Raw genomic sequence first — 20,757 nt, 5'->3', positions numbered from 1 at the left:
CCTTGTTCAACAATCTAGTCTTCAGGGCAGGGGTGGAGTGTACATCTATGATGCCGCAGTTCTTCACTCCCGAGTGTTAGTCTTACCAAGGGCATCCTCCTCTTACTGGGTCTTGATCACGCCCTTCCTCCGAGAGTTGCAGACCCTGCTTGGAAGACTTGCGGTCCTTCAAATGCCCTGCGATTGCGAAAGGCCAGCAGCCTATGGGCACCGCGCCCCCTGCTGGCTGCACATCCTACTGCCGGCTATGAAATGCTGCTGGAACAAATTTTGGTTGATAACAAGAGGATACTTCGAAACGTCATGGAAAATAGAATTAACAGATAAATCTACTTTGATGCAAAAAATCTATGCATATGGAGGATACTCAGAAAATTTGTATTACGAAAAACCATGCGTGAGTTTCAAAAACATTTTACACCAAAAGAACTTATCTTTGAATTCCGTTTTCTACAAGTTTTTGGAGCTCTTGTACCTCCTGGAGGAGCTCCTAAGCATTGGACAAAGGTGGGATGCTTCCGTTCTGCTGACTCAATGCCTGCATGCAAAGACCCTCTGGGTGGGGACCCTGGCTACCCTCTGCACATCACCACTGCAGCCAGTGTGTCCCTGGGGTGTTCCTCACTGTCTTAGGATGTACCTGGATGTTTTAATTCTAAGAGGAAAACTTTTTTTTCTGAGTTGATATTGGGATGTTAATTAGCTCTGCTTTCCCTGCACCACAGGCTAAGGGTGGGTCTCAAGGACTCGAGGACTCCCGTGGCCCAGCTCTGAGCTGTGGACCTACTGGGAGGAAGTACTAAGGAGTCTGCAGCACCCTTGGGGGCTGCTGTCCTCTGTCAGACCAAGAATCCTGCCGCATCCCAGCTCAGCAGGTGGCCCTGGGGTCCCTGCTGCTGGGGATGAACACGTCCAGGGTATGAACATGAGTTTTCTCCGTTGCTTCCCAGTTGCAAAGTTCATTTTAAGTACCTGTGACAGAAGCCCTCTGCCGGATGGCATGGTGTAGCTTTGAAATTAGCTGCTGCTTCGGAGTCTGCTGTGAGTTGGAGTTTGCTGGGGGATGGGGGAAAAAGGAAGTGAAGCCCACGTTCCTACGGAATCCTGCCGGTGCCTATCTGCCTTGGGATGTTCTGCCTCGTGTTCCCCAGGCACCTGGCAACCACGTGCCTTGATCAGTTACGTGTGTGTGTGTGTGTGCGTGTGTGTGTTTAAGATTTATTTATGTATTTGAAAGTCAGTTACAGAGACAGAGAGAGAGACAGAGAGATTTTCCATCCACTGGTGCACTCCCCAGATGGTCACAATAGCCAGTGCTGGGCTAGGCTGAAACCAGGAACCAGGAGCCAGGAGCTTCTTCCAGGTTTCCCACGAGGGTAGCAGGGGCCCCAGAACTTGGACTATCTTCTGCTCCTTTCCCCAGGCTGTTAGCTGGGAGCTGGATCAGAAGTGGGGCGGCAGGGACTCAAACTGGCACCCTTATGGAATGCTGGCATCACAGGTGGTGACTTTACCCACTATTCCACAGCCTGGCCCCAGTTACGGGGTTTTGCAGGCAAAGCTCTCACTTCAAAAGAAAGGAAGTAGAAAATGAATCCAAAAAAATTAAATGCTAATGCCCGTGCCTTGTTTCTCTGTCAAGGAAACCCTTTTGATGGAATAAATTGCAGTGTGAATTTTAGATGAAAGATGACTCCACGGTTTTACCACAGTGGGACCTAAAAATGCAGATGTGGGGTGGGCGTGTGATGCAGTGGTTAAGTGGCCTCTTGGGAAATCCACATCCCATAGCCAGGTGCCTGGTTTGCATCCCTGGTTCAAGTCTGCACTGCTCTGCTTCTGATCCAGCTTCCTGCTAATGCACACCCTGGGAGGCAGGGGTGATCGCCCAGGTGCTGGGGTTCTGTCACCTGCATGAGAGGCCTGGAAGCAGTTTCTGGGACCTGGCCCAGACCTGGCTGTTGCAGCCATTTGGACAGTAAACCAGCAGGTAGGATCTCTCTCTGTGTGTCTCTGTCTCTCTTCCAAATAAAATGAAAAAGCATTTTTCATGCAGATGTGCTTTGAATTTAATTCCTTAGTCCTCAAAAAGCTAAATTAAGTGAATGTCCACAATTCCTGAGAGTTATCACTGGCACTTCAATTTGAGTATATCCACGGAAACATGAGTATTCAGCTAGTGAATTACTTTGAAGAATCAATATTTCTATCGCTTACCTAATTTCACAAATCAAATCGTGTACTCCTATGGTTATTCCACTTACAGTGAATAATGTTTTGTTACCATATTTCTTTTCCAAATTCTTGGAGACAATGATGATTTAGTTTAATGTTAGCGTGGTATATATATATATTTTTTTTTGACAGGCAGAGTGGACAGTGAGAGAGAGAGACAGAGAGAAAGGTCTTCCTTTGCCGTTGGTTCACCCTCCAATAGCCGCCGCGGCTGGTGCACCGTGCTGATCTGAAGCCAGGAGCCAGGTGCTTCTCCTGGTCTCCCATGGGGTGCAGGGCCCAAGCACCTGGGCCATCCTCCACTGCACCCCTGGGCCACAGCAGAGGGCTGGCCTGGAAGAGGGGCAACTGGGACAGAATCCGGCGCCCTGACCGGGACTAGAACCCGGTGTGCCGACGCGGCTAGGCGGAGGATTAGCCTAGTGAGCTGCGGTGCCGGCCAGCGTGGTATATTTTCTAAAATCTAAATGATTCCAAATCATAGATGATTACATGTTAAGTTATTAAGTTGCTATTATTTATCTGGGAAGTTTTAGATTAAGTTCGAGAGAGACAGAAAAAAGTGCCCGGCTTTTGGCCCTTGCACACAGGCGATCGAGGTCGTGGGGTGGCGCTGCCATCTCTCCCTCCCTGGGTCTCTGTGCTGCACACAGAGCTCCGATAGCGCCGTGCTGGGACAGAGCATCTGGAGGCTCACAAGTTCCGTGGTCTGTAGGAGCCCCTGTGAGGAGGGCTCAGGGAGGAATTTGCCATTTTCAGTGGAAAAGCAGTGGAGGTTGCCAGTTATGATGACTTTGCATCTTGGGTCTGCATTTGCTGCTCCTTTCTTCCTGGTACCCCACCACCTGCTTAAGAAAGAAGGATGTTGGGGCTGGCACTGTGGTGTAGCAGGTAAAGCCGCTACTGTGATGCTGGCATCCCATATGGGCACTGGTTCGAGTCCCCGCTGCTCCACTTCCGATCCAGCTCCCTGCTAATGCATCTGGGAAAGCAGTGGAAGATGGCCCAAGTGCTTGGACCCCTGCACCCACCTGGGAGGCTTGGGAAAAGCTCCTGGCTTCAGGGTGGCTCAGCCCTGGTTGTTGTGAGCATTTGGGGAGTGAAAGAGTGGATGGAGGATCTCTCTTTCTCTCTGTCTCTCCCTCTTTCTCTGTAACCCTGCCTTTCAAATAAATAAATCATAAAAAAAGGATGTTTTAGGTCATCCATTTAACAGATAATAGCATTTCAGGGGGTGCAGTCTTATTGAAAAATGGATCAAACTCTTGAACTCATAGCATACTAGGTAAGTTTGTAAAGAAACTTACCACTTGAATGCTTAGTGCCTCTTCTCTGACATAGGGAATGTGATAATTGAGCATGCGCCTACTTTGTTATTTGGATAATATTCCAGTATTACTTTCTTAATCAAGATGTATACGATTTAGCTTGTTATATGACCTTAAATTCTGAGATTTTATTTATTTTGCTTCTTTGCATTAACACATTGTTGGAAATTTATGATATAGAAGAGAAATGCAAAGTTATCTATTGTCTGTAACTTTCTTTTAAAGGGAGAGAAAAAATTTAAGAACATCGTTTATCCCCAGGCCTATAACGTGAAGCTGAAATTTTGGCCTGATATGTGCACTGCTGGCCAGTATTAGTCTTGTTTAGACTAAATAAAATAATATTTTAAATAGAAGCATACACTAAGAAATATTCTGAATTTACTCTGGAGTTTGAATAGTAGGAAGGGGATAAAAGATAATAGTTAAATTATGCTTTGAAATCTTAAGGGCCTAGTTGGCAGGGCTTTGTTTTAGGCAGTGGAAAGTAATTAGCAATTAGATATTTTAATAGTTTGGTTGCTACTGGAATATGAGCAGATGAATGTTGTAAAGTACATTGCAAACTGGTAGTCTCTCCGGCCTCCAGAGTTTGGTGAGAGGATGTTGCATTGTTTTGAAATCAGTCTTTTAATCGCATATTTATTTCTGGATTCTTGAAGAGTTGCTCTGCGTGGTTCCAAATCACTTCATGGAACAGATTAGGTGCCTAGGCCAGCCCTCACCGTAACGTTAGGCTTCCTCTTAGCCCTCGTGCAAAACTGCTGATTTGCTAGAAGTGGACACTTGTGTTTTTCTCTGTTTATGTGCTAGTGCCTGCCTTTAACTCCTCCACAGCCACCTGAGAGCCACTTAATATGACGGCCTATCCTGCACTTGTGTGTCATTGTGTTTCATTACCTGATCACAAGTCTAGCCTCCCCCTGGTTGGGAAAGTTTTTCTATGGGGCAGTAAGATTTTAATCTTTGGAAAAAGTAGAAGAGGAAGACATACATTGTATGTAGGATTCATACAATGATTTTGTGATTTCAAATCTACAAATTTAGCCATCAAAAAACAAAACAAAAAGAAAATAAAGTACCTGGTGACCACAGGATCCCCAGGCAGGTTTCTAACCAATGTATTTTCCTAAGTAACCGCATTTGGTCTTGGAAACGTTAGCAGAGATGGGCGGGATAGATTCTTGTCTTCATTCAAGAAAGGATTCAGACGTGAGACAGAAGACAGTGGGACGCGAGGTAGCAAGGTTTGATGGGATAGGGCGATGTCAGAATGGATGGGCCCCTCTCCAGATGGAATCTGAGGCAGAGCGCCCAGCCGTTCAGACTGGGTGAGCAGGATCACGTGGGTTAAGGAGAGAACACACCTGACAGCCCAGGTGGGAAAGCTGAGAGCTGGGACACATCCTGGACTCAGACTAGGGCTCATAAGGGAACCCAGTCCAGTTCTTCCTGCCGTTTCTCCTCCACCTCCTCCTCCTGGACTAGGGTTTGCTGAGTGTGAATTAGGTAACCTTCCTCCCAAGGTTTCACTACTCAGGGCTATCAGACTGGGGAGCCCCCTGGTGCTGGGCAGAGGGGCGACCCCTAGGGTGCCTTCCTTGGGGGAAGGCTGGGAAGGTGTTATTGCCCCAGTGTTATCAAGCTGGGGAACCGATTTGGTGCTGAGCAGAGAGGAGTCTCCTGGGGAGTTTTCCTTGGGGGGAAGGCTGAGACCACCCCATGCTGGGGTGTGCACAGGACTTTGTGGGCTGCTTCCAGGGCGAGCTTCCTAGGCTCTTACATTCTTTCCTCAGCCCCTTCCCCACCTCCCCCTGCACACATAGGTTAACTTCTAACTTCCTACCTCACATTCCCTCCTTCCTTCAAGAGAAGTTGCCCATCATCTTATTGGGGTAATGGGTGAAGGTCTCAGTCTCTGTAGCTTCTTCCAGCTGACACATGGGCATAGAGCTACCTATGAGGATTCGCCTCTTGTGATCTGCCCTGTGTGTTTGAGGGCGGCCTTGGAAGAGACTGTCCTGCTCCGTCCAGGGGACTGGTCATCTCGTCTGCTGGGGCAGGCTGGAAGCCCTGTCTCAGAAGTGTCTGGAGCCGGGTGGCTTGTATTCTCTTAAGAGACAAAATGAACAAGGCGATATACACATGGTCCACAGAGAAGCAGAAAGACTGTGGGAGCCGTGTGGCCAAGGAGGGGCAGTGGCCAGGACTTCCACGACCAGAGGCTGGGCCAGATAGTCCTGCCTTGCTTGGCCTGGTCCTGGCTTTGTCTGGCCTTGTCCAAGAAAGTCTGAGCATGATTTTTGTACCTGTCTAGTTTGATCCAAAAACATGTTTGGAGCAGACGCCCCTTGGGCAGCCGTCAGCAGGCCTAGGGCCTGCTTGTTTTGAAGGATTGGGTTTAGCAATCTTGTCACGTGGGCCTTTGTCCCAGCAGCTTTTCACTGGATGAAGGCTGTTCAGCACCGGCCCTGCCACCTGTCCTTACATTGCTCCTGCTGCCTAGCTGGCTCCTCTTTCCCCTGATCTCTGCTAAAGTAGACTGTAGAGGCAGCCTCTAGGATCAGAGTGCACACCTAGTGGAGCGCCCTGCGGGATAGAGTCAGCTTCCCATCTGGAGGAGGAAAGAGGAGGAGGGAGGCACGAGGCGAGCCTCCTTGATTGCTTAGGCTGATCTGGGTTTCCAGATTTAACGGTGTAGCCACACTTCTTGGGCTTTCAGACTTCACTGGTGCTTACCGCAGAGCCCAACTTAAGGGGAAGTTGTGGCAGACGTCTCTGCCAACATTAGGGCTGCAGATTTTCACCATGCAGCCAGTGGGTAATGGGCCTGGGTCGCTGGGTTTAACTGGTATTACCATGTAACCTGTAAGTTTCTTCTAGAGCTTACCTCATAACTTAAAAGCGAGTTTCTGGATTCATCTAGTATGTTTTCTGGGCTTCTGGAAACTTCTGTGTAGCCTGTGCATACTGAAGCTTTCTTGGGCTCTGGAACCCAGCTATCTAGTATCTGCCACTTGAGTCTCTTTTGGAACCCTCCACCCCTTTTAGCTGGATTTCCCTTTGACCCACATTTTGAACTGGCACTGCCCGGCTATGCCATGTGAGCTTGGCTGAGCCTTGTCAGTCCCCTGAAAGAATCTGGCTTGCAAGCCAGAGGCTGCTGCAGCTGAAAAAGACAAAACACAAAACCATGCCTATAAGTGACGTTCAGCATCATTTCACATCTTGGCAACACTTTTAATATAATGCAAATAGCCCAATTACTTATTATCTCTACTGGAAGAGAGATATATCCTTTGACATTTCCAGGGGCCCAAGTGGAAATATCAAAGCCAAAAGAGTTTAGAACCCTGATTTTCAGAAAGCCTGTTAAAGATGCTGAGAGAGCTTTAAGTATCTGGTCAGAAGAGAATTCCTTCACACTGTGAAATAATATCCGTCCATTTGGTCAGGGTGATTTTTACCTGTTGTAGATCAGATTTAATCATATGAAGTGACCACATGTTTTAAAATATGTACATATATAAAAATAATTTTAACTTTTAACACTCAATGCTTTCTAACAATCTAAACTTAACAGAAATAGTAGAAAACAGAAAAGATTACTTCAACAGAATGCAAAATCTGTATCTTTTTGGTTGTCACAAAAATCAGAAATAAAAACCATAAGAGTTAGCATATGAAATCATCCCACAATTTGGAACAATTTAAAAGAATCAGGAAAGAGCTTATTGGACCTAGCCAGAAAATAGGCAGAGAGTAACCAATTAAACAGAAATGATTAAAAGGAGATTTTGTAATGTTGTAGGTTTTTGTAAAAACAGATTTTAAAATTGAAGATTAAGACTATTTCCAGATATTTACTAACACATTAAACATGTATATTAAACATATACATGTTTCAACAACCTTGTTGCTTTAACAGAAGATCAGACTTTAATCTTCAGTCAGTATAACTTTGATATTAATGCTCAATTTTAGAAAACACTGTAAACAATATTTTAAAGATTATAATCAGTTTTATCACATATACATTTCAAGATTTATTTCAAGATTCAAGATTTATCCCTCTCAAACTTTTTATGAATTGCTTATATAACTTACATTATAATGATAGAATTAACCCTACATTAAGAGTTCAACAAATAGTTTGAAATAATAATAATAATAATAATAAACCCTGTTCCTCAACAGTATAGACAAGGGCTGTAAACAATCACTGAAGCTCAAAATGTCAATTTCACTCCTATACAGTACATTTTTGGTACTCCATTAGTTGCCACAGATCAGAGAAAACACATGGTATTTGTTTGGAACTGGCTTATTTCACTAAGTATAATGGTTCTAATGGCATCCATTTTGTTGCAAGAGACAGGCTTTTGTTCGTTTTATGGCTGAGTAGTATTCCATGGTGTGTATATACCATAATTTCTTTATCCTGTCATCAGTTGATGGACATTGGGTTGATTCCATATCTTAGTTAATATGAATTGAGCTGAGAGGCCTGCTTTCTGGTGCAGTAGGTTGGTTAATCCTCCGCCTGCTGCACCAGCATCCCATATGGGCACCAGTTCTAGTCCCAGCTGCCCCTCTTCCGATCCAACTCTCTGCTATGGCCTGGGAAAGCAGTGAAGGATGGCCCAAGTCCTTGGGCCCCTGCACCCACATTGGAGACCTGGAAGAAGCACCTGGCTCCTGGCTTTGGATCGGCGCAGCTCCAGCCGTTGTGGTCATCTGGGGAGTGAGCCAACGGAGGGAAGAACTTTCTCTCTATCTCTCCCTCTCACTGTCTGTAACTCTACCTGTCGAATAAATAAATAAAAATCTTTAAAAAAAATATGAATTGAGCTGCAACGAACATGGGGGTACAGATAACTCTTTCATATGCTGATTTCATTTCCGTTGGGTAAATTCCCAGGAGTGGGATTGCTGGATCATATGGCAGATCTATTAAATACCACATCATTATCTGAATTATTTTAAGGTCAAAATTGCATTTCCATGTTTTTTTTATTTTATTTTTATTTTTATTTTTTTATTTTTTTGACAGGCAGAGTGGACAGTGAGAGAGAGAGACAGAGAGAAAAGTCTTCCTTTGCCGTTGGTTCACCCTCCAATGGCCGCCCCGGCCGGCGCACCGTGCTGATCCGATGGCAGGAGCCAGGTGCTTTTCCTGGTCTCCCATGGGGTGCAGGGCCCAAGCACCTGGGCCATCCTCCACTGCACTCCCTGGCCACAGCAGAGAGCTGGCCTGGAAGAGGGGCAACCGGGACAGAATCCGGCGCCCCGACCGGGACTAGAACCCGGTGTGCCGGCGCCGCTAGGTGGAGGATTAGCCTAGTGAGCCGCGGTGCCGGCCTTCCATGTTTTAAAATAACTGATAAGGGCAAGTATAACACCCCCTGACCAGCACACACAGACACTAATGTATGTTAACAACTTTGAAAACATCTTTATCTCTTAAAAATGTTTAAAGCATATCATCAAAGATCTATGTAAGCCATGTGAGCTGACAAGCATTTGGAGTAACGCAATTGTTCTGAACCAATCTGTATTGGCTCACTTTGGTATAACAACATAAAGACTTGCATATACAAAATTTATTTCCACTTGTGACATGAGTACAATACAGACTTGACATCATTTTGTAAGCTTAAGTTTCTCTCAGATTCCATCAGATTCAGAATAATTTTACATAATCTAAATTATATCTTTTTTAAAGATTTATTTATTTATTTGAAAGTCAGAGTTACACAGAGAGAGGAGAGGCAGAGAGAGAGAGAGAGAGAGAGAGAGAGAGAGAGGTCTTCCATCCGCTGATTCACTCACCAACTGGCCACAATGGCTGTAGCTGTGCTGATCCGAAGCCAGGAGCCAGGAACTTCTTCCAGGTCTCCCATGTGGGTGCAGGGGCCCAAGGACTTGGGCCATCTTCTACTGCTTTCCCAGGCCATAGCAGAGAGCTGGATCAGAAGAGGAGCAGCCAGGACTAGAACCGGAACCCATATGGGATGCTGGCGCTTCAGGCCAGGGTGTTAAACCACTGCACCACAGCACTGGCCCCAACATAATCTAAATTAACTCAAACAACCATTATCTCACCAAGTTGACAGCCTCATCCTTTATGAGTTCCAGTGATCCAACTGGAAGCCCCAAAGTCAGAAGGCTTGGTCTAGAACCTTAAAGAATTATCAGAGATTCAAACCATTTGGTCAGAATAATACATTTTTTTTTTTACTTTGACAGATAGAATTACAGACAGAGAGACAAAGAGACAAAGAGACAGAGAGAAAGGTCTTCCCTCCAATGGTTCATTCCCCAGATGGCCGCGATGGACAGAACTGCGCCGATCCGAAGCCAGGAGCCAGGTGCCTCTTCCTGGTCTCCCATGTGGGTGCAGGGGCCAAAGCACCTGGGTCATCTTCTACTGCTTTTCCAGGCCACAGCAGAGAGCTAGACTGGAAGAGGAGCAACCAGGACTAGAACCGGCACCCATATGGGATGCCGGTGCAGCAGGCAGAAGATTAACCTAGTGCACCATGGCACTGGCCCTCCTGGTCAAAATAATACATTTAACCTGAGCATTTTAATCAAAGCTGTGGGCCAGATCTAATCAGAGTTAAGTTAATCACTCAAACATTAAAAATAGGCATGATGTTAACTTCTATTAAGATTCAGTTCTCCCAAACAGTCAAGACTTAGTAATGGCAACAGAAAAATACCTTTCCCAAGACGCATAAAACTCTCATTTCCTAAGTCAGTTACAACAGCACAGAAAAAACCTTATAAGCAGAAATCATACTGAAAAAATACATTGAGGAAGAGAGAGGCAGAGAATCACACACTCCTATAGTCAAGAGCTGAAGGAGAGAGTCACCATAGTCTACAGAGAAGGGAGAAAAAGTATTGAATTAGAAAGGGCTAATAGATTAAGGCCTCGCTCTTGCTCAGGTGGGAACACCTGTGTGGCTAGCTGTAGCCAGAGGATTCCCTCTTCCCTTCCTGACATTAGTGAGAGAGGGTAGTGAACAGGAAGGGAACAGAGAGAGAGGACACAGAGAGAGCTCCCATCTCTTGCTAGAATTCCTGACAGTGCCTGTGTGGGTGCAGAAAGAGGCTTCAGCTGAAGGAACAGGGCAAGGCCAAGGTGGCTGATTTAAAGGAAGGAGTGGTCACATCTCAGTCTTCACGCAATGTTTCTAACAGGACTGGCCACAGGGATTAGAGGGGTGTTGTTTTACTGTGAGCCTGGAATGTGGATTTGTCTTGCAGCTGGCACAGGCACCCAGTGCTCTTTGCTTCCATCCACGCTAGCTCATCCCTTCATGGGTGTTTTATAGCAGAGAGTATCCTAGTGGAATTTAACTGCTCGACCTGGACCTGCATGGGTACAGCAGGGAGACTTCTGGCTGTCACTGAGCAAAATAGACAAGGCAAGAAAAAAAGGGAGAAGTAGGGTAGGCGTGGAGCATGCCTCAGGGCGGGGTTGCTCAGAACTCACCACTGGTCCTCTTCTCTCCTGGCTTGCACACCAAAAATACTAGTGGAGATGAGTGGGATACATTCTTGTCTCTGCACAAGAAAGAATTCAGGCATGAGACAGAGAGGAGTGGTAAGCAAGGAAGCAAGGTTTAATGGGGCAGGGCATCCATCAGGATGGATTGGCACCTCTCCAAACAGAATCAGAGAAAGAGAGAGAGAGAGAGAGAGAGAGAGAGAGAGAGAGAGAGAGCCCACTCAGACTGGGGTAAGCAAGGTTACACAGTTTAATGGAGAGAACACACCTGGCAGGCCAGTTGGGCAGCTCAGGAAAAAGCTGAGTACACAGTCTCTAGTCAGACTGGGGATTTCAGGGAATGGGTTCCAGTTCTTCCCGCTGTTTCTCCTTCACCTCCTCTATCTTCTCCAGGACAAAGGGTTTGCTGAGTGTGAATTAGGTAACATTGCCCCCAAGGTTTCACTACTTTGTGCTATCAGACTGAGTAGTCCACCTGACACTGGACAGAGGCAGTTCCCCTAGGGTGCTGGGAAGGTTTTATTGCCCAGTGTTATCAGGCTAGGTAACCAATTTGGTGCTGAGCAGAGAGGATTCTCCTGGGGGCTTTCCTTGCAGAGAGTGGAGGGGGAAGGCTGAGACCACCTGTGGAGTGATCTGGGTATGGATAGGAGTTTGTAGTGTAAAATGCTGGGCTGCTTCCCAGCTCCCACTGGTGCTCTGTTTTCCTTAGGCCCCAGTCACATCCATAGGCTAATTCCTAACTGCCTACCTGACAGGTGGACCCCTCATGAGTGGGATCAGTGTAGCCCTGGAGAGCTCGCCTGCTTCTCTGGGCAATGATGGCCGTGCGTGAGCCAGAAGATGAACTCTCAGCAGACACCACATCTGGTGGCTTTGTAATCTTGAACTTGCCAGCATCCAGAACTGAAAAATGAGTTCCGGTTGTTTACAAGCATCCCAGTGCATGGTGCTTTCTTACAGCTGCCCAAAGGACTAAGATGCCCCTGACAGAACAGTAATTTCTTTGTGGTGCTTTTGGTGCTGTCTATGGCTAGCATAAAATATTGGGACTTGGACTGATAACTGAACAGACTGCCTCGGTTTCCTACTCTCAGGTACTTTTAGTATGATTTATCACTTGCTGACATCTTCCAGCATTTCTTCCAGATGTTACCCTATTCCAAGTTTCGGCAGCTGTGTGCTCAGAGCGTTCGGAGACAGGGTGCATCTTCACCCAGGCTGTCTTCAGAGCTTTTCCCCAAAGGTTGGCTGGCAGCACCGAGGGTTACATCTCTTGCACATGCAACCCATAGCTCAGCACCTGCAAACTCCAGGAGACTTCAGGACAGAGTCCCCTGTTTGGAGTGTACTAGAGTTTTCAGAACTTGTCAAGAGTGCTGTAAGACTAAACGCTCTTCAGGACTACGGTGTGGGGAAACCATCCAAACATGAAGAGGAATTCAGCGCCCTTCCCCGCAGAGCGGTTGTTCTAGACCCAGTATCCCAGTTGCTTTTATATAGGTGAAATGTTGGCCACATGAATGCTTTTTATTTATTTATTTATTTGAAAGAGTTACAGAGAGTGGTAGAGACAGAGAGAGAGGTCTTCCACTGGCTAGTTCACTCACCAATTGGCTGCAACAGCTGGAGCTGTGTTAATCCGAAGCCAGAAGCCAGGAGCTTTTTCTCAGTCTCCCACGCAGGTGCAGGGGCCCAAGGACTTGGGCCATCTTCTACTGCTTTCCCAGGCCATAGCAGAGAGCTGGACTGGAAGAGGAGCAGCTGAAACTCAAACCGGCGTCCATATGGGATGCCAGCACTTCAGGCCAGGGCTTTAACCTGCTGTACCACAGCACTGGCCCCACACATGAATACATTCTTAAGCACACTTAACTACAAGTGTTGCTATGATGTCTGTTGGCAAAGAGTTTAAAAAGTTTTCTAGAAGCTTATTTTTAATCTTGTCTATTCACACCTGAGTGCCTTTATGGCTGTATTTGGAATCAGAGAAGCTAATAAGACTTCACAGTAGAATTCTGTCAAAGCTAACCTGGTCAGGGTTTATGTAGAAATTGGACTAGCGTGGCCAGATATCCATCCTGCAGCTCTTACGAGTGTTGCATCCACTCCGTGATGAAGACCAGGACCCTTTCCGTAGGACCCTTCTGCAGGGGCCTGTGCTATTTCTAGCCCTGCATGGCCACTCCCAGGCAGAGTATCTGCAGCACCAAGGCTGTGCATCCGGGCATTGCATTCTAGGTGCTGCCTACCGGCTGACCGCCCTAGAAAGGGTCATGATGCAAGCTGTTGACTGACATCACATATTGTCAAAGGAGCATCATTGGAAGGGGCCTTATCAAGCCTTGCCAAGTATTTCAGTAGCCAACAGCTTAGTTAGGATTCTCCATATATAGATATTTGTCTATATCCACACGTGTATATGTGATACGGTTTCTCATGGGAATTGGCTTCTAGCATTAAGGAAGCCAGGAAGCCCTGTGATCCGCCGTCATGTAATCTGCAGCCCCGGAAGGCTGCATGTGCAGCTCAGGCTGGCTCTGGAAGTCTGAGGACAAGGAGGGGGGCGCTGCTGGAAGTCCCTGGGCATGGAGGCCTGGGGATCAGGAGCTCCAGTGTCCAAGAGCAGGAGAGGCACGTCCCAGCTCGAGGGGAGAGAGGGGTCCCCTTTGACGCCACCCTTGTTAGTGAGAGCAGATCTGCTTCACTCAGCCTATGGACTGAAACAGTAAACTCTTCCAGAAGCACCCAGAGTGAAGTCGGACAGCTGCTTGTGCCCATCGCACAGTCACAGAATGAAGCCTCCCACCAGGCTCTCTGTGTTGGATTCCATGTTCCCGCTGTGAGAAAACAAAGCCCACTCATTGAACAGCTTCTTGTCACCTTGCCTTCCTTTCTCTTAAACACAGAATCAGCTTCTTGCCCATCACCTGAGGTTAGAGGGTGGCAGCTTCCAGGAATCGCCGTGCTGTGTTACACAGCAGCGGCTTGGTCTCAGACCCTGATCTGAGACCAAGAATCAGTTCCACATGGGGTTGGTGATCAACCCAACTACTCAAACGTCACTAAACAGCAAGGCTTTCAGAGAATACACTGGATAAATTCTTGATGTGGGGTAGAGAAGGAATTCTTCCTTCCTTCCTAACCAACCTACATTCCTTCCTTCCTTTCTTTTCTTTCTTTGAATTTTATTTATTCAAGGGGCAGAAATACAGAGAGAAGGATCTTCCATTTGCTGGTTCATTCCCCCACATGGCTGCAATGGTCGGAGCTGAGCTGATCCGAAGCCAGGAGCTTCTGGTCTCCCACGTGGGTGCAGGGCCCAAGCACATGAGCCATCTTCTGCTGCTTTCCCAGGCCATAGCAGAGAGCTGATTGGAAGAGGAGCAGCCAGGACACAAGGAGGCTTAGTCTACTGTGCCACAGTGCCAGCCCCAAGATTTTCTTAAATACGACATAATGAACCCAACACTGAAAGACTGATATAATTACATTGGACTTAATAATTTTATATTTCTATTTAAAAGCTATCATTAGGATAATGGGAAAATAAGTCACAAAATGGGGAATGATGCTTGCAACACTCATGCATAGGCTAATGTATAGTTAAATTAAAGAAAATGTAAAGAATTCCTGCATGTCAATAAGAGAATTACAGAGATGTATCAAAAGACAAAATTACAACAATTTAATGATCTCAGCTTTATTTGCAATTCCAGATTGATCCATACTTTATTCAATCAAATAGAATAAGTATTTCAATGAGCTGAGTGGCAGAAGTCAGCTTTTGTGGATAGAGGAGGGCTGAAAGTGGACCGGCCATGTCAGAGCCACTTTCCCTATAAGGTGGGGACAAGGGGTAGACGGAGCAGAGAGGCAGCTGATTGGCTGGCATCAACCTCCTTTTTATAGGGAGGATTAAGGCCGAGGGAACTGCATTCTGGTGCCAGTTGAAAGCGGCCTGGTCAGGACGTCTGGCTCTGGTCTCCCTCTCGAGATTTCTCAGCAGGTCAGAGGGTGGAAGCCATGTGGAAGTCAGCGTGCCTGGCTGCTTTAATTTTCAGTCTGGTCCACTGAGATCTAAGGCAGAAGCTGAGTCCAAAACAGTGGCCTGGAGTTTTTCTTTTACAGAACCAGAGCAGGAGACGTGAGTGGCACTTCACAGACGAGAGTGTTCAAACGACAAGGAGCACGTGAAAAAGTTACCCGTGGACATCAGGGAAATGCACATGGAAGCTGCCATGAGGATCGAAAGCCCTGGCTGGCCTCAGAGACTCCTAGCCAGACTGGGTCCATGTTCTTGTCTTCCTGCGTATAAGGATACCACCAGGAAATAGGCAGAGGTGAACGGAAGAGCAGGATTTACTGAAAGGTGAAAAGATAGCACACGCTCAGACGTGAGGGCAGGCAACCCCAAGTGAGAGGATTGCCCCACATAGGCTGGGTCATCCCTCTATAGGGGCCTGACTGAAGATCAAGAGGAGGCAGGGTTTGGGGTGGGCTGCAGAGCACGTGGTGGGCTCCAGGAGGTATCATCTGGAGCATGATGGAAGTGAGGCGTGGCTGCGTGATGAGAGGTGGGTGTGGCTAGTCTTCAGCCCTGTTGAATCAGCACAGAAGATGCTTGGATTTGGGCAGTCCTTAGCTCCTTATCCCTTCCTGAATCCCTGTCTTGCTCACATCAAAACCACCATGAAATACCCACTAGAATGACCAAATTAAAAAGATCAGCAATAGCAAGGATTGGCAAAATGGAGCCACAGGAAACTTGTACCCTTCTGCTGGGAATGTGGACAAATAGAACGACTTTGGGAAATTGTTTGATAGGACCTACTAAAGTTCAGTGTTGGGGCCGGCACTCTGGCATATTGGATAAAGCTGCCTCCTGTGAGGCTGGCATCCCATTTAGGAGCCAGTTCATGGACCAGCTGCTCCACTTCCAATCCGGCTTCCTGCTAAAGGCCTAGGAAGGCAGCAGAAGATGGCCTGGGTGAATGGGTTCCTGCTACTCACACAGGAGACCTAGAGGAAGCTCCCCAGGCCAAAGCCAGGAGCCATCTGGAAAGTGACACAGAAGATGGAAGATTGCTCTCTGTCTCTCCCTCTCTCTCTGTAACTCTTTCAAGTAAATAAATGCTTCTTTTAAAAAATAAATAAGAAAATAAAGTTCAATGTTGTGTGTGTATGTGTGTGTGTGTGTGTGTGTGTGTGTGTATGTGTGTGAAACATGTTCCCAGCAATCCCACTCCTGGGCATACACCTGACAGAAATGAGTGATGTGTATAGCAATGTGTATGTACAACAATGTTGTTGTTCATTGCATGCTCATAACTTTATTCCTTGGAGCCAAACTTTGGAAGGAACAAAATTGCCAGACAGTAGACAGCAGAATGGGCAAAGAAATTGTCATTAATTTATGTAATGAAATATAATCATAGAGCCATGAAAATGAACAAAATACTGCTACATGCAGCAGCATAAATGAGTCTCCCAAATGTAATTTTGAGTAAATGAAGATGAAGAGAATACAGTCCATTTGATTTCATTTACATGATGTTCTAAAACAGATGAAATTAATCTCTGGTGTTAAAAGTTAGAATAATGGTTGCTCTTGGGGAAGTAACGTCTTGGGGGCTGTGGGGGATGCCCGGATCACCAAATGTTCTGGTTCTTTTCCAGGGTGCTGCTTACACAGCTCTAATCCTTTTGTAGCCATCTATGAAGCTGGACATCTGTGATTCATGCACTTTTCTGTAAGCATGCTAGAGTCTAATACTTTTGACTATATTCATTTTTTAAAAATTCTGAGATGGCATTTTCAATGTACATATAGTCAAAGGCTCAGTGCTCCACCAAAGAAAGAAAGAGTTCAACAAACAGAAAGCAGAAAGACCATAGTTGAGCAGAAACACAGGCAAGGGCCACAAACAACAACCAAATGAAAAGATAAAAAATAATGAACCCCCTTCCCTCCGTCCGTCCTTGCCCTGGCTACCTGCAGAGTAGTTCCTCTGGCTGGTACCTTTCAAAAGCATCCTTTGTTTTCTCATTCATAGAATAGGGACATAGAATTGATTGAGGAGAGTGCCCCTGCTCCCACTGCGCCTGTTCTAAGTGCTTGGGACCCCTCCAGTGAAGGATCATACAGAGATCCCTGTCCCTGTGGAGCCTGGATTCACGAGGCAGGAGGCACAGGCAAATATACAGAGACTACAGAATAAACCAAGTGGGCGCATGCTTGCAGGCGGAGAGCCCCGGGGCAGCAAGGAAACTTAGAGAGGCACAGGGAGAGCTGGGGATGTGGCAGGAGCTGGAGCAATGCGAGGTAGGGTTATGTGTGTCGCGTGTTAATGTCTCGTGCTGCCCCACAGCCCACATGGTGTGTTGCCACCTGTGATGCCGTGTAGTACTTTAGGCCGTGACGAGGGCTAAGGAGGGCCATGATGCAGGGAAGGGGGAGAGCTTGTGTGTGCAGGGGGAGAGACCCAGAACGTCCCCTGAGAAGGGGGCTTTAGAGGAAAGATCAGGAGGAAGTGCTAAGCAGGCAGCAAACTGCACACCAAGGCCCCAAGGCAGACATGTGCCTGTGCCTGTGAGAGTGACAAGGACATCAGTGTGGCTGGAGCCAAGTGAGCAGTAGAAGACGAGATCAGAGCGTTTATGGGGTGCTGAGTGAGACATTTGCTGTTGCAGTACCAAAATCCCCGAGACCAGGTCAGTTATAAAAAATTCCAAGCTTCTTTGGGAGGTTGAGAAGTTCAACAGCAAGGCCCTGGTTCCTGCTCAGGGTCTCCGTGCCATCTGGAACGTTCCAGAAAGCATCTCATGGTGAGACAGAGCAAGCGTGCTAATGCAGGCCTCTTCCTTTTCTTTTTAAAAAACTCTTTGTTCAAGAGGGAGAGTGACAGAGAAAGAGCACTAGAGGTCTTCCATCTGCTGGCTCACTCTCCTAATGCCTGCATGAGCTGGGGCCGGGCCAGCTGGAAGCCAGGAGCCGAGACCTCAATCCAAGTGTCCCCTGTGAGTGGCAGGGACCAAAGTATTTGAGCCATCGCCTGCTGCCTTGCAGAGTTGCCAAACAACATCCCAAACTGGCTGGAGGTGTTGCTATAGACCACTCGAACAGATTCTCTCAGCCAGTGCACGGAAAATCCCGTCTCTGACAGTGAGATGGTAGAAGAAGGTAGGTATTTATTGAAACGCGCAGAGCGAGGACCTGGGCAGCTTTGCTTCATTCCTAGGTTTCCCGAGAGGTTAAGGCTTTTACGGATTGCAGTTGGGGCTGTGAGGTGTGTGATCAGCTCGTGCCCAGGTTCCTGGTTGGTCGGCGAGGTCGTGCCCTTGGCCTGGTGCTCTGTGGTGCTGAGCGCTCTGCGCTTTGCGGGCTTCAGCTGCTCTGAGGGTTACGTGCAGGCAGCAGTGACATCCCGCCCAGACCTGGAATTTCCCTCTGCAAACCACCCCAGGGTGATACCGGCCACCAAGGTTCTTGTCTATTAGAGAAGCAGATGACTCCTTGAGTCCCGTGATCAGAATCTTGTAGGTCAGTTGTGCCTCTCCCGAAATTTAGTGAATTCCTTTTTGTAAAGGGCAGGCGGGGACACGTTGGGCTAAGGGAGGTCCGCCCTGCCTTTACCTCAAAGGGGTTTGTTCTCAGCGGGGTATACATTAGCAGGAGGCTGGATCAGAAGTGGAGGGGCGACTTGAACACAGGCTGTCTGACATGGGATGCGGTGTCCCAAGCAGTGGCTTGATCATCTGTGTCCCAGTGCCAGCTTCTCTCTTCCTTTTCATATAAGGCCACAGATGTTGTTATGGGAACCTCATCAAATCTTAATTATCTCCCAAAGGCTCCCCCTCCTAATACCGTTAACATAAGGATTTGGGACTTTGAGGGGATGCATTCAGGCAATGGCAGGGGCCAAATTAGATGTGGCCTTTCTAGGCTGTTGTAGGTGTAACAGCTGAGGTGAACCCCAGGATCTCGCTCCACCTGTGACGAAGTATGGGACAGAGGAACACATGAGAATGTGATGCTAGCAAACAAGCTGGTTAGAAAGGGAAGATACAAAGCTCCCATGGAGAGAGCCAGGAGGGGGAAAGTTTTACCGCTTTCTTGTGCTGGGGGTTTACAAATGGGGCACATCCAGCGTTTCTCACAGAACAAAGAAGCAGTTGTGTTTTGGGGCTGTGGGGGGAGCTGTTCATCTTCACCATGTCCCGAGACTGGTCACAGACAACCCCAGCCACCCGGCCTTGGCCGTGGCCTTGAATCCAGAGCCTGCTTCTCTCCAGACTGATCGCTGAAACTCATTGTCTTCTTCGTGATCACACTTCCTTCCTAACCCAGGCTGGTTTCCCAGCTACGTTAAGAAAATTTTCCACGTTACCCAGGGGGCCCTTTGTCCTTCCTGCCTTCCTACCACTCCCGTTCTAACTGACTTCTTTCATAAGGACTTTGACTTTTGGGTGTTTAAGGATTTGAGCAGAGAAATTATATATTTTGTCTTAAGTTTGTCTTAAGTTTTGTCTTCTTGTGGGAAAGAGTAGAAACAGGGAGGTGGCCGGCGCCACGGCTCAATAGGCTAATCCTCTGCCTGCGGCACCAGCACACCGGGTTCTAGTCCTGGTCGGGGCGACGGATTCTGTCCCGGTTGCCCCTCTTCCAGGCCAGCTCTCTGCTGTGGCCAGGGAGTGCAGTGGGGAGGATGGCCCAAGTCCTTGGGCTCTGCACCTGCATGGCAAACCAGGAGAAGCACCTGGCTCCTGGCTTCAGATCAGCGTGATGCACCGGCCGTGGCAGCCATTGGAGGGTGAACCAACAGCAAAGAAAGACCTTTCTCCCTGTCTCTGTCTCTCTCTCTCACTGTCCACTCTGCCTGTCAAAAAAAAAAAAAAAAAAAAAGAAACAGGGAGAGCAGTTAGAAGGTTGGGAACAGAAATCAGTCCAGGTACTTCAAACAGGAAGGGATTCAACATAGGCAGGAGCTGGAGGAGTAGAAATCAGACATTGGAGTTCAAGGACACACCACTGCAAATATTGGTTATGTTCTTGCAATTATTACCACGCCATAGTTTGCCCTAGACCCTGGAAGGAATAGAGAACTCAGAATTTGATTACCAAATGGTCGCATTTGTCTACTTTTTCTTGCCCAGACCACAGCAGCAAAATGATGGCCCCTAACTCCTTTCTGGATCTTGTACTCTTAATATTTAATTTATTTGTTTGAAAGGCAGGGTAACAGAGCAAAAGAGCTCTTCCATCTACTGCTTCTCTCCCCAAATGGTTGCAATGGCCAGGGCTGGGTTAGGCCAAAGCCAGGAGCCTGGAACTCCATCCTGGTCTCCCATGTGGGTACATGGGCCCAAGGACTTGAGCCATCTTCTATTGCTTTCTTTCTTTCTTTTTTTTAATGGTTCTTCTTCTTCTTCTTCTTTTTTGACAGATAGAGTTAGACAGTCAGAGAGACAGAGAGAAAGGTCTTCCTTCTGTTGGTTCACCCTCCAAATGGCCTCTACAGCTGGAGCTACACCGATCCAAAGCCAGGACTCAGGTGCTTCCTCCTGGTCTCCTGTGTGGGTGCAGGGCCCAAGAACTTGGGCCATCCTCCACTGCCCTCCCGGGCCGCAGCAGAGAGCTGGACTGGAAGAGGGGCAACCGGGACTAGAACCTGG

General features: G+C 47.4%; 1 protein-coding gene across 1 annotated transcript; it reads left to right on the top strand.

Annotated features, from left to right (window-relative positions):
- The first annotated feature begins 393 nt into the window (after positions 1-393).
- LOC138846043 (cytochrome c oxidase subunit 7C, mitochondrial-like) lies at positions 394-6,670 on the top strand. Its single transcript, XM_070060469.1, has 4 exons — positions 394-397; positions 844-917; positions 2,889-3,099; positions 6,615-6,670. Exons 1-4 carry the CDS (start codon positions 394-396, stop codon positions 6,668-6,670), a joined length of 345 nt encoding a protein of 114 aa, XP_069916570.1.
- Positions 6,671-20,757: the final 14,087 nt, after the last annotated feature.

The sequence above is a fragment of the Oryctolagus cuniculus genome, chromosome 1 (assembly GCF_964237555.1).
Source record: "Oryctolagus cuniculus chromosome 1, mOryCun1.1, whole genome shotgun sequence".
NCBI classification, from domain to species: Eukaryota; Metazoa; Chordata; class Mammalia; order Lagomorpha; family Leporidae; genus Oryctolagus; species Oryctolagus cuniculus.
The sequence above is the reverse complement of the archived record's forward strand: the minus strand, read 5'-3'. Positions and strand labels throughout refer to the sequence as shown.

Bases quoted from the DNA above. Each gene is read 5' to 3' on its own strand.
- LOC138846043 (XM_070060469.1), top strand. The intron at 918-2,888 runs GTATGAACATGA...TGCTGCACACAG, and splicing joins TGGGGATGAACACGTCCAGG to AGCTCCGATAGCGCCGTGCT. The intron at 3,100-6,614 runs GTTGGGGCTGGC...CACCCCTTTTAG, and splicing joins CCTGCTTAAGAAAGAAGGAT to CTGGATTTCCCTTTGACCCA.